Raw genomic sequence first — 13552 nt, 5'->3', positions numbered from 1 at the left:
AAAAAATGCTAAAAAAAGATCACGTGATTAATGGACAACCCCTAAGTACTAAATTTCATTGCAATCCGTTCAGTAGTTCGATCACACACACACACATCCTTGCAAACTTTCGCATATATAATATTAGTAGGAAGTAGGATAAATGGTTGGAGAACACCTAAAATCTGACTAAAATAATGAACGCACCTTAACAAAATATCTGAAATTGGACGGTAGCACGAGAACGTGTGGTGTGCAGGCCAGTTGAGCGTGGGCCGCCCACAGAGAAGCGTCCACGGGGTGCGACGCCGGCGGCGGCCACAGCGGGTAGAACGATTGCTGCGTGAGAATGTGACTCGCTAGCCGCGCTAACTTATCCCCACCCATGCCTCTGGTGACACCAGAAAGATTTTTTTCATTTTTTAAATTTTTTTCACGTTGTTTATTGTCTCTCTTGTTATATTGTTGTAATATATAGGGGGCCTCCCAGGCACATTAAATTTTTTTGAAGGGCTTCGATTGTTGATTTTGAGTGTACGGCGAAAGGCTTAGGTTTGAAACCTGCTTCATGAGCGAATTTTGAATTCGATTTTTTTATTTATAGGGTTCTTAATATCATAAAAGTAAACATTAAATTAAAAGAGTAAAAAAGAAAAAAAAAAATGATCTAGCAGGATTTTCTATTCAAAAATGAAATCTATAACATATACTGAAACCACATAAAACCAATGCAAATGTGTTATTGCTCATTACTTTACACTCATAATAAAACATTTTTTTGCTTTTTATTTTGTTTTATTGCAAAGCAGGTTAAATGCAAAATCACCTAAAGGATGATCACGAAATTTCAACAAATTCATTTATTATATTCCATCTAATAAAATATTAAATAAGAAACAATATAAATAGAATAAAGGCAACTTACAAAGATATTTCCTCCTGACTTATGTGCATAAGAACATCGGTACCAGTAACTCCAATCACAACACCATTTATGTTCAAGGTACACGGATCGGGGATAAAGTGTATGTTTGGATGTTTCTTTCTTACTGAGTATGGTGGTGTAGGATAAATATTAACGTGAAATGCGTCCTTCAAGCTTGATGCTATGTATATTTTTGTATGTGGGCTGTAAAAGTTTTCAACACTTAACTTACTACTACTAAAAATGTAATAAAATAGAGTGTTTAATTTCGCCAGTTATATGTAGAATGTTATATATTTAAACTGTTAATGAACAAGCTTACCTTGATACACTAATTTCACCTAAACTGTCAATCAACTTCTCGAAGAATGATTTAAAAGTTTCAGCCATTGAATTATCTTTAACATTAGCATGATCTGCATCCAAGAATGGTCCTGTCAGTATAACAACTTGTGGTCTGTGTGTGTTTATATACGAAATTAAATCTTTTAGAGGCTCATAACCCATACTGTTTGATGTGGTATATGGGCCAGCTGCAATTACCAGTGATAACGAATCTGGAAAGAGTCATTTTATAATATAGTATTTCCACGATGACCCAAGATGGAATTTAAAAAGAAAATGTACGAAAAATATTATGATGATTTTTCGAAATTTTCTGTAGTATATTTTCTTCCTAAAATTACTGGAACAAGTAATACGTCAAGAAAACTGCTTTTCGGCGGCATTTTTAAAACGTGGCAAAGTATAAATTTGAACATAAGGATTTCCTTATTCGTCACTTATTTTCAAAATTATCGTTTTTCAAAATTATTTCATAATTTCATAATAACTTTCTAGGCAAAACTACTTGACTGTATTGAGTATGTACAAGTTACAAAACTGTCATTTCCTTACCTTTTAATGTATTCATGAGATCAGCTTTCGGATCAGGTACTGGCCTGGCGCCATCGTGAAACACTTCGTGTGCAATAAACTTATCGCCGCGAGGATTTATACCACGCATAACAACGACTTGGCCAGGAAATAAGGAATACTGCTTGAGACTAGTGTACAAATAAAAAGAAGCTAATAAAAGCGTGTTAAAAACTATAAATGTCCATGCTACAATCTGATCACGTTAAAATTCATATTATATAAAATAAAAAAAAACATTGCTGAATATAATATTGAGAGATTTTTTTATTTAATCACTATAGGTCGTAATTACGTTACTTATCTGTTTATTTAATCATCACAGTCAGTCTAAGCGACCAATAAATATGAACAAGTTATAACACTACATTATGATATACATTACTTGCTGCTTGATATATATTATATATATAGAGATAAAAGATCACAGAATGTAGATTCACATCATTACAGGAATCGATTTAAAGATTTCCCTGCATATATTCGACTTACTTATCCATGTCAACTGTAACATAGTTACTCAGTGAGTTCTCCCAAGTGCCTTGCAGTAATACACTTTTAGCGTTAAGTCTAGCATCCGCGTCACATTCAATCCTTCCAGCCACATACACCTCTGTCTGTAAAAACATTTTGTTTTTCGAGCCATTGCTTGCCGGGTAAGAAATAGCTATAAGAATATGATATGTCTGGTAAGAATATAGCCCATGTGCTAATCTAGAACATATCTCTATACCAAATTTCATACAGATACGATAAGCTTTTTTCGCTTGAAAAAGTAACAAGCAGCCATACATCATATGCAGTGGTGGCTCAGTGGTGAGGACCTCGGACTCCAAAATCGATAAGGCGGGGTTCGAGACCAGGCAGGAAATAAATTGATTTTTCAATTTATCTGCACATGTGGATAACATCACCACAGCTCGAAACGGTGAAGGAAAACATCGTGAGGAAACCGGCATGTCAAAAACTCAAAAATTCGACGACATGTGTCATCTGCCAACCCGCACTTGGCTAGCATGGTAGATTATGGCCTAAACCTGCATGGGAGGCCTGTGCCCCAGCAGTGGGAAAATATATGGGCTGATGATTATGATGATGAGCCATACATCCATCCATCCATACACAAACACAAACTTTCGCGTTTATATTAGTAAGCTAGATTTTATACATGCATATCTTGTTATACATATAACTCTTTTAATAACTTAATTAACACAAATACATACTCGTAACTCTTCCTAAATTGTAGTTCTTACTAATAGAGACATACCTACCTGTGTCTTTTGTGTGACAGAAGTAGTTTCGGACAATCCATTTTTTTTCATAATACATTGTGAGACATATCTTATATGATTATCAAATGTACTAGCCTTTTCATGGAGAAACTCAAATCCAAACCTACAATTAAAAATTTATTTATGTTTTATTGTTTTATAAAATTGCATTGTGTAATTTCCAAAAAAAAATAGCATACTCACATTGCCTTGCTATACAATTCTCCATCATCATTAGCCACTTGCGTAATGTTAATGTCTGTTAAATTCAAATCTTTACAATTATTTATCTTTTGCAAGAGTATGTCCTGCCCATATGAGTGTACAACAGAGCCCTGATTGGTTCTCGATGTATATTTAACAGAACTACCCCTGATAAGAATATGAAATGATAGAATATAAGTTTATAAGTATACTAAATAAGTTCTCACAACAGCTTTTATAATAAATCTTTCATGTTTAACCAGACTTAGAAAGCTGCAACTTTGCTGAGGGGGGAACTGCTATTATTTAACAATCCTATGATCATGATCTTCGTAACATATAGTTTACATTACTATTTATGACCACTTGGACCTATTAATATTGACATATCACGTTTGCGATAGATAATTATCACTATATTTGTTAATTTTCATAAATTATGTATGTTAGATATAAAAAATTAAAATAAATCGTTAATCTTACAATTTAATTAGTACCACATTTGGCAATAGGATAATGATGAATTAGGTGGTAACTATTATTTTATACATGAAATAAATAATAACTAATGAAACAGAATTAAAACAACTGCTTAAATCTATTTTTGGTATACTAAAATAATATTACATGGTCATAGTAACTCACACTGTTGGAGAATATGTTGCTGGACATATTTCATTTTGTTGTATTGGCACTTGCTCCTTTTCAACTTTTATTCTCTGCAAATTTGATTCAAATTAATAAGGAAAAAAAAAAACAGTCAAATTATAAAGGATTAATACTATACAGTTAAATTTGTGATGTTATTGTATGTAAAGTTTGTACCAGGAATAATAAATATAAGCAATTCACTTAAGATAAGTCTTTAAAAGGTTATTTTCTAAGGTAATGAACTTAATAGGCATCTAAGTTTATCAGAACTAGTCATACAACATAACTCTACACTTTTACAAAAGTTCTAAATAACATATCTAAATATATATAAATATTTCTGATAGACTAATCTGTGTCAACTCAACACTTGATCATTTTCCATTTGCCCAATTTCTATCTCCATTTAATAATTAGCACTTTTGATTAATTAATGTAATAATAAACATATCGTTCATCTATTTATCTTGTCTTGAAACAAAGGGGTCATGTCGAAATTGCAAAAATTCACATCACTAATCTAAATATTTAAAATAGGTTAAGATAAGAGACAGTGGTACTTTTAAGTCAAACGATTGTATATGGTGTATTCAGTCAAAGCTAAGTATTATTTGCAAGAAGCAAATACCACTGGTAATCAAACAGTACTTTAAGATATTGTTTATACTATTCTGTCACTGTCAGTGATATTTGAAATAACGAAACTTACTTACAAAAGCCTCAAAACATTATTTAGTTTAAATACTTATAAATAGATACACAATAATTTTAAAACAAATATCTTTATATATAATTAGTAAAATATAAAAGAATTGTATATTTGCCACACATACAATACTTAAGAAAAAATTCTAACATGAGTCTAGAATGAGTTGATGGCTGCAGACGAGTATGGATCTAGTCATGATGTCTGTTACATGAACCAGAAGCAAACTCGCCCACAAATATCATCAAGTCAAGTTAAGAAATATGTTGAGTCTGGAAGTTGAGCATGCTTAAAAATGAATAGGTCCAGCTCGTACTGGGGAAGGTTCCACATCACCACAGAAGATTGGTGTGAAATAGTAGAATACTTCTTGTGTTCCATTAAGGATGAGATGAAGGCTCAGATCATTATCCTCACCCTTCTCAGTTCATTACTTTATATTCATTGTCAATCCTTTCATTATCCTTTACTCCTTAAAAGCAGGCAACACATTTTGAGTGGCCCTACCAATCAAAATGTTCATGAGCAGCGATGATTGTTTACGATCACATGATCCAGCGGATCAGTTGCCCACTTATACATAAAAAAATTTCTTTCTATATATTCTATGTTCGAACTGAAATGTAATTCAGAGACAAATAAAAGAACATTTTTTTAAATGTATGTAATCCATTATTGGCATAAATTGCAAGCCATTTATGCCAATAATGTCAATAATAATGACCCAATTTACTGTCCAATTCATTAACTCACCCATTTTAACAGAAAAATTTTCTTCTTATTGAAGCTATATCTGTTAGCAATCAATGAGTGTAGATCTAGTCACAAAATAATAACACTGTGGCACTAGATTTATACCCATGTTTTGCAAACAGAATTTTCTTCTAAATAACAGTAGAACCTATAAAAGTTATATAAATGCACATTCAATAATACCAACCAGTATTTAATAGAAATAAATTCATACCTTTGGTGTTGTTGTCATGTAATTTGAGAGTACTTCATTCTCTGATCTAAATATTAAGGAAAAAATTAAAATAAAGGCATTAATTAACATGAGATTGTTTCCTGAATAATTTCATTATTAAATTTAGCTTGGAAAAAAATATCTTAGCAAGTTATTCATTGTATGAACATCGTTTTTGAAATTTTGCTACTTAAAAACTGCTTCAAATTATTGCGCAAACAATAGAACACGTGGATAAAAAGGATACTGCGCTGATGCGGCTGCGCCGTAGATAGGCAAGCTTGCGCCGGTACTTGATCTTGCGGTTTCGTTGGCAAGAACATTCATTTTACTTGCGCTGCTCTTAGAAAATTCTCTTGTTTCAAGTACATTTAAGTTATCAATACTTGGCGGTGCACCATTTAAATTGGTTAAACTAAATGCCATCCATTGTTCTATAAAAGTTTCAGGGTCTACGTTGTACTCTTCACATAAACTTACGCCTATAAAGACATGAACGAAAGAACAACCTTGAACACTAATTTTTGAGCGTTGAAGTTTTACTGACAACAACTAAGTTTTTACATAATATAAGTTTTCCAAACTTTGTATACATGTACAAGCCTATAATGGGCAATTAATAAGATTACTCACATTTCCTTAAAACATCTTTTTGCACTTCTATACCTAAAAACTGAAATTGCTCAGTCACCAATTCTTCGGTAGCCATTTTCTGAGATATTGAAACAACGAAGCGAATGAAGGCAGCATGAATAAAAGAGCGCCAATCAAAAAGTGTGCGTCAGAAAGTTTTGCTTTACCATAGACTAGCATGAACGTTGAAAGGTGACATTTAATTACTATTCAGTTTTCTACTCTTAGTTTATGGCAATATTTAAATGCACATACAATCCGAGTATATCTACATTTCAGTTTAAAGGTATCTTACGTATATACATTTATAATATAAAGTGTTTGTTTGGATGCGCTAATCCCAGAATTCCTTTAATGGATTGAATAATATATTTCTCCGTTGGACTTATACGTGATCTCCATTATTAAATTAATTTATTAATTTTTTTTAAATTCGCCAAAAATCAAGCATTTTTTTACAGACCTACTAACATAGACAGAGTTAATCTCCTTCCTTATGTCTATCTATATTAATCGCTCCGTTGCGAGATTTGATTGACAAACAAATACGCTGTTTTACAATAATTAGCGATGTTAGAGGAAAAATTCATGAAAACTATTTGAAATGAAATAATACTCATAATTTAAAAAAAAACTAAAAAAACTCTTTTATGGCAAATTGAACTAAAAACTAGAAAATAAATTTTGATGGCAAAGAGTTTAATGTAACTATAGTTGCAGATGAAACAATCAATCATAATGAATCACCTTAAAACAAAGTTATAATAAAATTTAAGTTATTAACACAATGATTCAATTCAGAGTAAAAGGCGTGGGGTGCTTAATATTTTTAAATATTACAATCATCATTGGTAACTATCTATGAGAGGATAGCTATGAACTACAGTAAAATGCACCCCACGCCCTATGAGGCCTCCGGCTTCCTATGAGGGTTCAGTCCATAATCCACCACGCTGGCCAAGTGCGAGTTGGCAGATGTCACATGTCGAACTTTTGATTCTTGGACATGCCGGTTTCCTAACGATGTTTTCCTTCACCGTTTTAAGCAGTGGTGATGTTACTTACCGGAAGAAACTTGTTCCTACGACACAGGGAATCCTAGTGTGGGAGCAAGGATTTTTAATCTACATATATGTAACAAAATGTTTTGATAAATAAATTATTGTTGTTTGTTGTTTGTTTGTTTATGATTTGTGTAAATGAATAAATGTAGTTTTTAAATTTTGAAATTTTTTTAAATAAGAAATTTCCTACTCGCTCACCTGGTCTCGAGCCCCGACTTATCGATTTTGAAGTCCGAGGTTCTCACCACTGAGCCACCACTGCCTATTACAACAAATTATGAATAGTTTACATCAAAAAGGTTAGTTGATTCGATCTTCATTCTACGTAAACTAGGCATATAATAAATTTGATAGACAATTTTCTATATTTATAGAATTTTCTATTTCCTATGGTGTTTTATAAGGAATGATTTATTTTTCATTTAGTGCCCGAGTAAAATTAGAAGATGTTACCTTTTGCAAAAGTAATTACAACATCTTACCTGTTTATTTTTAGTACCTGTATAGTTCTTTAATAATTAAATTTGTTTTTTTTTCCACTCAGCTATATTAGTTAAGTACCTATTATAATTATGAATTAATAGTAAAAAAATATTTGTCTAGTAAATCTTGTAGTCAAAGTTCGTCCTTCGTAAACCAATTATTATTTCTATATTTTATTTGCCTTGAGCCCGAAACAAGCCATAAAGATAGATATAAAAAAAATTGGTTTTCCATCTCTAGATCTCCGGCAGCGGTATTTTTTTTACAAATCAGCTGTATATAAAAAAGATGCGAAAGTTTTAGATTGAACTTAAACGAAATTACTATTACGATACAATATTAATATTTAATAAATTAATATATTTTCTTCTAGAATTTAGTGCGTCGTAATTTACGAAGTGTAATGATAACACCTCGATTACACCAATCTTCAAGTCTGGTAAAGATGAAAAAATTGCAAGCTGATTTTCAGGTTTGTGATTGTGTATAATGTATATTTCCCTTGGTCACGCCATCACGCGTGAACGGCTGGACCGATATCAAAAACTCTTTCATCATTAGAAAGCTACATATGAACCACGGGTGAAACCGGGGCTAACAGTAACAGAACTAGTTATTATAAAGTATCGATGTATATATCAAGAGGCTATAGACATTGGGTAGAGAAAAAAATGTATTGAGAAGACTTAAAACGCGATTTAGTTTTAATATATAATTAATCTTATATATATAAAAGAAAGTGGTGTTAGTTACACTACTTGTAAGTTATAACTCAAGAACGGATTAACCGATTAGGCTGGAAATTTTTGCAGGGGTAGCTTAGAACCAGGAGACGGACATAGAAAAGTTTTTATTGCGGAAAATCCACGGAACGGGACCATGCGAGGAAAACCCCGGGTCTATCTTTCCTGTGACAACGCGGGCAGAGCCGCGGGCGAAAAACTATTATTATATAATGTTTATTTCAAGTCATTTCAAGTACTGATCTAAGATTAAGATTGTTATTAAGATTATTATATAAGGTTATTAACCTATGGCTTAACTTTTCAGTGCGAAGATGGACAACCCATTTGGTTGAAAAGGGGGTTCTTTGACCGTGTTCTTTATATAAGCACTATAGTCTCATGTTATTTGGGTGTTATTATGACCCTTGGAGTTGTTTACGATAATGCGAAACCAGAATCATGGAAACAAAAGGAATAGACGGTCAATTATTGTATTACAAGTGACAAAATGTTAATTGCTTAAAATCTTTTTGTTCGTGCAGACTACAGACAATAACTGATAGTCTTCGTTATTTATAACGTTTATCGTTTAAATTGTTTGTTGCTTAATAATAAACGAGTACCTAATCTATACTACCTTTAACTTGGTTCTAGCCTAAAATCCAATGCTGGAAGCTTTTTCCTCTTAATTTTTTTTGCGAGCGTCCTTGTTATTTCTGCTAATTAAAAGGAACTTATAATTTATAAACCTCAAGTACTGTCACAAATAATATGATAGTATGTACATTAGTACTGTTTACAACAATTACAGCAACGTCAGTGTAGTCTCTTTAAAAATAGTCGTATGGTTTTAGAGAATAACCCGGAATAAACAGATAGAGCAAAAAAAACACATTACATGCATTGTATGTATATTTTATTTAATCTTATACCTTTAAACGAGCAATTATTGTATATATATATATATTTAATTGGAATCTCGGAATCGGCTCCAACGATTTTCATGAAATTTAGTATATAGGGGGTTTCGGGGGCGATAAATCGATCTAGCTAGGATTTTTTTTTAGAAAATGTCATATTCGTGTTTTTTTTTTTCCTGACATCTATTGGTGAATAATAATACTATTTTGCTTCGTAGATAGCTGGACAACTGAAATAACACATAGGCACTTTTTATACCGATATTCTTACGGGATACGGACTTACGCGGTTTCAACCGCGGGTCACAGCTAGTATGTTTTAATCTGAGCAAATGAAGGTGACTCTTATGGGCGATTAAGCATCATTCATCGTGGGCATAACCAAGGGGAATGTGTTTTGAGTGTTCACACCACCTCAATTAAAAATAAAATATTCATCCTACTAATATCATAAACACGAAAGTTTGTAAGTATGGATGGGTGGATGGATATATGGATGTTTGTTACTCTTTCTTGCGAAACCCTATCGTATCTGTATGAAATTTGCTAGGTACAGAGATAGATCATTATAATTCAATATAATTAATATATTTCAAATAAATCAATATAATTCAAATGAATCGTACACCACTACGTTCATCTCTTCAAGACAAATTTCGTAGGTACCCTGTAGCTCTGAAGCAACTTAGTACCTAGTATTCATCATGATTAGTATTAATAGTTTACGATAAGAATGTGATTCAAGTTAGAATAGGAATGCCTTACAAGGCTTAAATATTTTAGTAAATTCTAAGACGAATTAGTAATTATAATAAACAAAGTTAAGAAATAAACTTGAATAAAATTAACCCTCCTTCAAGTAAAAGATTTAATTAATTATATATGTTTATTAATTTAATTACATTCTAGATTGTCGGCCAAGTTGTGTGGACTACTAAAAAATGAGTTTTTGAATGTATGTACATATTTAGGAAGTAATTGATAATTATTATAGTACTGTTCTATAGTTTTTTTTTAGGATCACCCAAAGGTATTTATTAAAAGAAAGTTATGTTATTTGCACACTTCTCAAATGTGTGTTGTATGTTGATGTTTTTTTCTTGAATAAGGATAACTTTTAGAAAAGAGACTATACAGTCATAATTATATAATTTTATGTTGTTGATTTGACAGACACCATGTTAATTATGTTAAACATCATAGTCAGAATTTATAAAACTGGCTATAATTTATATGACTTTTGTAGTCATTGTATATGAGTATATTCAATCAATAGGAAATCGCATAAATAACAATTAGTTGTGTAAATTATAATTAATATTTATTGAGATAATTGGATGCTAATATATCACATAATATGATCTTTTCATTGCATGCCTTTAGGTTCTCTGCACATGAATATGGAATTTACATGAAGGCATAGTTTGAACTTCGGCTGTCACCACACTGTTAATACAAAGATTTGCAAGTCCACCCCTTATAAGTCCACATGTATAAGCCACATACTGAAATATAAAGTGTTATATTAGATACTTGTATTTTCTTAAGAATCAATATATGATAATAATATAAAATTACATATAATAATAATAGATATAAAACTATTACTATCAATTATTTTAAATTTGTGTTGTGTGTTGCTTCTATTTTATTTTAAACAAAAATTTTAAATTATTGTCTTACTCTTGGAGCAAATTCCAAGTATTGGTGACCATTGGAAAAGTTTGTTAAAAATCGGAATGCATTATCTTGTAGCACATATACACCCTGGTGATTTGTGCGTAAATTATCTATCTGCTTTTTGTATATGCATGTCCAAAAATCTGTGCATATGAATTTCATAGTATCTAGTTCATCCTTGAATCTTGGCCATTCTCTTGTTAATCGCTCCATTATTTTATAACCAGCCGCAAAACCTATATACTCCACTACTGATAGATCAGTTTCCTACAAGAAAATATTCATATTATGTAAAGAAAAATTCATGACGCGAGTAAAATTAAGCTTTGTCTACAATAACAAACCTTATTAGTATTATCTTTGTTTTTTTCAAGTGCATAATTTATTATTTCTGAATGCAATAACTCAAAAACAATATCATCTGCCATTGTATTATTTAGAATCTGCAATCAAAACTAAAATGTGTAAGTGATTTAGAATGCACAAAAATATTTTCTATGAGAGTGTAAATTAAAATGCATAGACATAAATTTCTACTTCATTAATATAAATTTAAATTTTTAATTATTTTTCCAAAAAAATATTGAGATACTCATTGCTTTTGACAACAATTAATTGTCAATGTTGTCACTTGTCAGTGTGCTATCATTATTTTAGACTCATGATATATAAAACTAGGGATTTCAGCGGTTTATCACAAATTACCCAATTCTTACTTCAAAACAATAACTTTTGAGTTACAATGTAGTTGTACAAACGTATAATTAAATATATGTATTAGATGCTTGCATTATATACATATTTTCTTATAAAAGCAAGCAGAGCATAGTTAAGTCCTAAAATCGATACTCAAAAGTACATCTGCCTTTCCCTATGGCAGTAATATCAATGAATACAAATTTACAGGATAATAACATTATTAGTATGGATTAAAGCTGGTAGATAAGTAGAGGTACCTATTATGCACAATTTTTGCAATAAGATTTTAATTGAAGACGTAGGTAAGCACAAAAATACAGTGTCGCAGTTTCAAAAGTTTTATTATAACTCCATAGCAATATTAATTTTCTTGTTGCTTGAATGTTCTTTTAAAGGACCTTTACAAGTGATTAGTTTAATTTTTTTCACATTGCATGCAGGTAATAAATTTAATAAGAATGTAGAAGAATTCTTCATACCTTGCTGACCCAAAGAAATAAACAAATTAACTTTTCAGCTTTACAATGTACATAGATTTACAATGATAAAAAATGACAAAAATGTGTGTAATTATCTGCACATAATTTAAAAGACGAGTATTGCGTTAATGTACTTCAACACTACCATTATCAGATATTTTTTTAGGATTGGTAGCACTTGTATTTGGTGGGAAGTGAATGTGATAGAGATGGCAATCATTATGTACGTATTATGTCATAAGTGCAAATACATTGGCTGGAAGCTCCTTCGTGGTGTAAAATTGTTTAGACTTTTGATAAAAGTCAAATATGGCGGATTTGGATTGTGTAGTGTTTAATAGTGAACGATTTTCTAGGAGAATTGGTATGTTTTCCTGAATATATACAGGATTTTTGTCAAGACTTCCGTTTTGTGACTAATTGTGGGAATTGTTTTGATAAATTAACTATATATTGCATTAAATTGGTTTCCGAAATATAAATGGATGTAAATAACATATCCGAAATAAAAGATGGCGAACCGACGCGATCTCTGGTTTTGATAGAAGCGCCCTCTATTATAAGCATAACGAAACCTAAATCGGACGGTAACGTCAAAAAAAAGAGACGTCGCGGAAAAACAAAGCGGCAAATAATGAAACCGTATCTGAAAATTTCTTGGCAGGAAAGAAGAAAAAATGAAGTCCGAAGTAATTGTAAAAGAAATAAGCGATATCGTAAAATTGTCTTGGCTAAAACCCAGGCACCTTTTAATAATAACCAGTTTCTAATGGAAATCCACAAACCAGAACCAGAAAATAATTTTAATATCTTCAGAACACCATCCGCTCGTACTCGTGACTCCAGTTTTAGCGTTGATTCTGAAGAAAATTACTTTTTTTCTTTACCAGAAGATGAAGAAGAATATTTAACCAAGGAGTTCTCTAGTGTATATGAAGATGCACAGTGTGAAAGATTGTCAAATATGTCCAAAAATGAACTGATTGAAGAATATCTTCTTTTGGAAGCAAAGTATGATACTCTTCTAAAAAGGACTGAGCGTTACAAATCAAAGGATAATGAAGATGATAAGACTTCTATCATTCCAGACAAAGAAATGCTTTCTGAAAAAAATACCCTGCCTGAGAAGGATGCCCCTGTAGGATCACTTTTACCAGCAGAAGATCAGTCAATGTCTGATATCTTGCAGCGCTTGAAGCAACAAGAAGAGAGAATTAATGAGCTTGAACAAGCTAATGAGAAGTTAAA

At 31.5% G+C, this 13552-nt stretch overlaps 3 protein-coding genes across 5 annotated transcripts in view; 1 reads left to right on the top strand and 2 right to left on the bottom strand.

Annotated features, from left to right (window-relative positions):
- LOC119828450 (DNA polymerase alpha subunit B) overlaps nucleotides 1-6408 on the bottom strand; it is an 8140-nt gene extending 1732 nt beyond the window's left edge. Inside the window, exons 1-11 of one of the 2 annotated variants that reach the window (XM_038350600.1) lie at nucleotides 6255-6408; nucleotides 5869-6103; nucleotides 5622-5667; nucleotides 3943-4016; nucleotides 3298-3465; nucleotides 3094-3217; nucleotides 2312-2436; nucleotides 1802-1950; nucleotides 1227-1461; nucleotides 905-1108; nucleotides 187-370 (exon numbers count right to left, since the gene is read on the bottom strand). In XM_038350600.1, coding sequence (XP_038206528.1) covers nucleotides 187-370; nucleotides 905-1108; nucleotides 1227-1461; nucleotides 1802-1950; nucleotides 2312-2436; nucleotides 3094-3217; nucleotides 3298-3465; nucleotides 3943-4016; nucleotides 5622-5667; nucleotides 5869-6103; nucleotides 6255-6330 — 1620 coding nt within the window. In that variant the 5' untranslated portion in view covers nucleotides 6331-6408. Of the gene's footprint in view, nucleotides 1-186; nucleotides 371-904; nucleotides 1109-1226; nucleotides 1462-1801; nucleotides 1951-2311; nucleotides 2437-3093; nucleotides 3218-3297; nucleotides 3466-3942; nucleotides 4017-5621; nucleotides 5668-5868; nucleotides 6104-6254 lie in introns of those variants that run through there. The other variant, XM_038350601.1, reaches the window with a different exon arrangement.
- Nucleotides 6409-10751: 4343 nt separating this feature from the next.
- Nucleotides 10752-11763, bottom strand: LOC119828504 (trafficking protein particle complex subunit 6b-like). The gene is made up of 3 exons (XM_038350672.1): nucleotides 11471-11763; nucleotides 11130-11393; nucleotides 10752-10951 (listed from the first exon to the last, which is right to left on the bottom strand). The coding sequence occupies exons 1-3, from the start codon at nucleotides 11552-11554 to the stop codon at nucleotides 10826-10828; spliced, it is 474 nt and encodes a 157-aa protein (XP_038206600.1). The 5' UTR covers nucleotides 11555-11763; the 3' UTR covers nucleotides 10752-10825.
- A 762-nt stretch (nucleotides 11764-12525) lies between these two features.
- Nucleotides 12526-13552, top strand: part of LOC119828864 (protein HEXIM1) — a 6898-nt gene continuing 5871 nt past the window's right edge. The window contains exon 1 of one of the 2 annotated variants that reach the window (XM_038351155.1): nucleotides 12526-13536. In XM_038351155.1, the coding sequence (XP_038207083.1) occupies nucleotides 12786-13536 (751 nt within the window). In that variant the 5' untranslated portion in view covers nucleotides 12526-12785. Of the gene's footprint in view, nucleotides 13548-13552 lie in introns of both variants that reach the window. The other variant, XM_038351156.1, reaches the window with a different exon arrangement.

Source organism: Zerene cesonia, chromosome 8, assembly GCF_012273895.1.
Source record: "Zerene cesonia ecotype Mississippi chromosome 8, Zerene_cesonia_1.1, whole genome shotgun sequence".
Taxonomy (NCBI): Eukaryota; Metazoa; Arthropoda; class Insecta; order Lepidoptera; family Pieridae; genus Zerene; species Zerene cesonia.
Note: the sequence above shows the minus strand (reverse complement) of the source record. Positions and strands in the feature narration are given on the sequence as shown.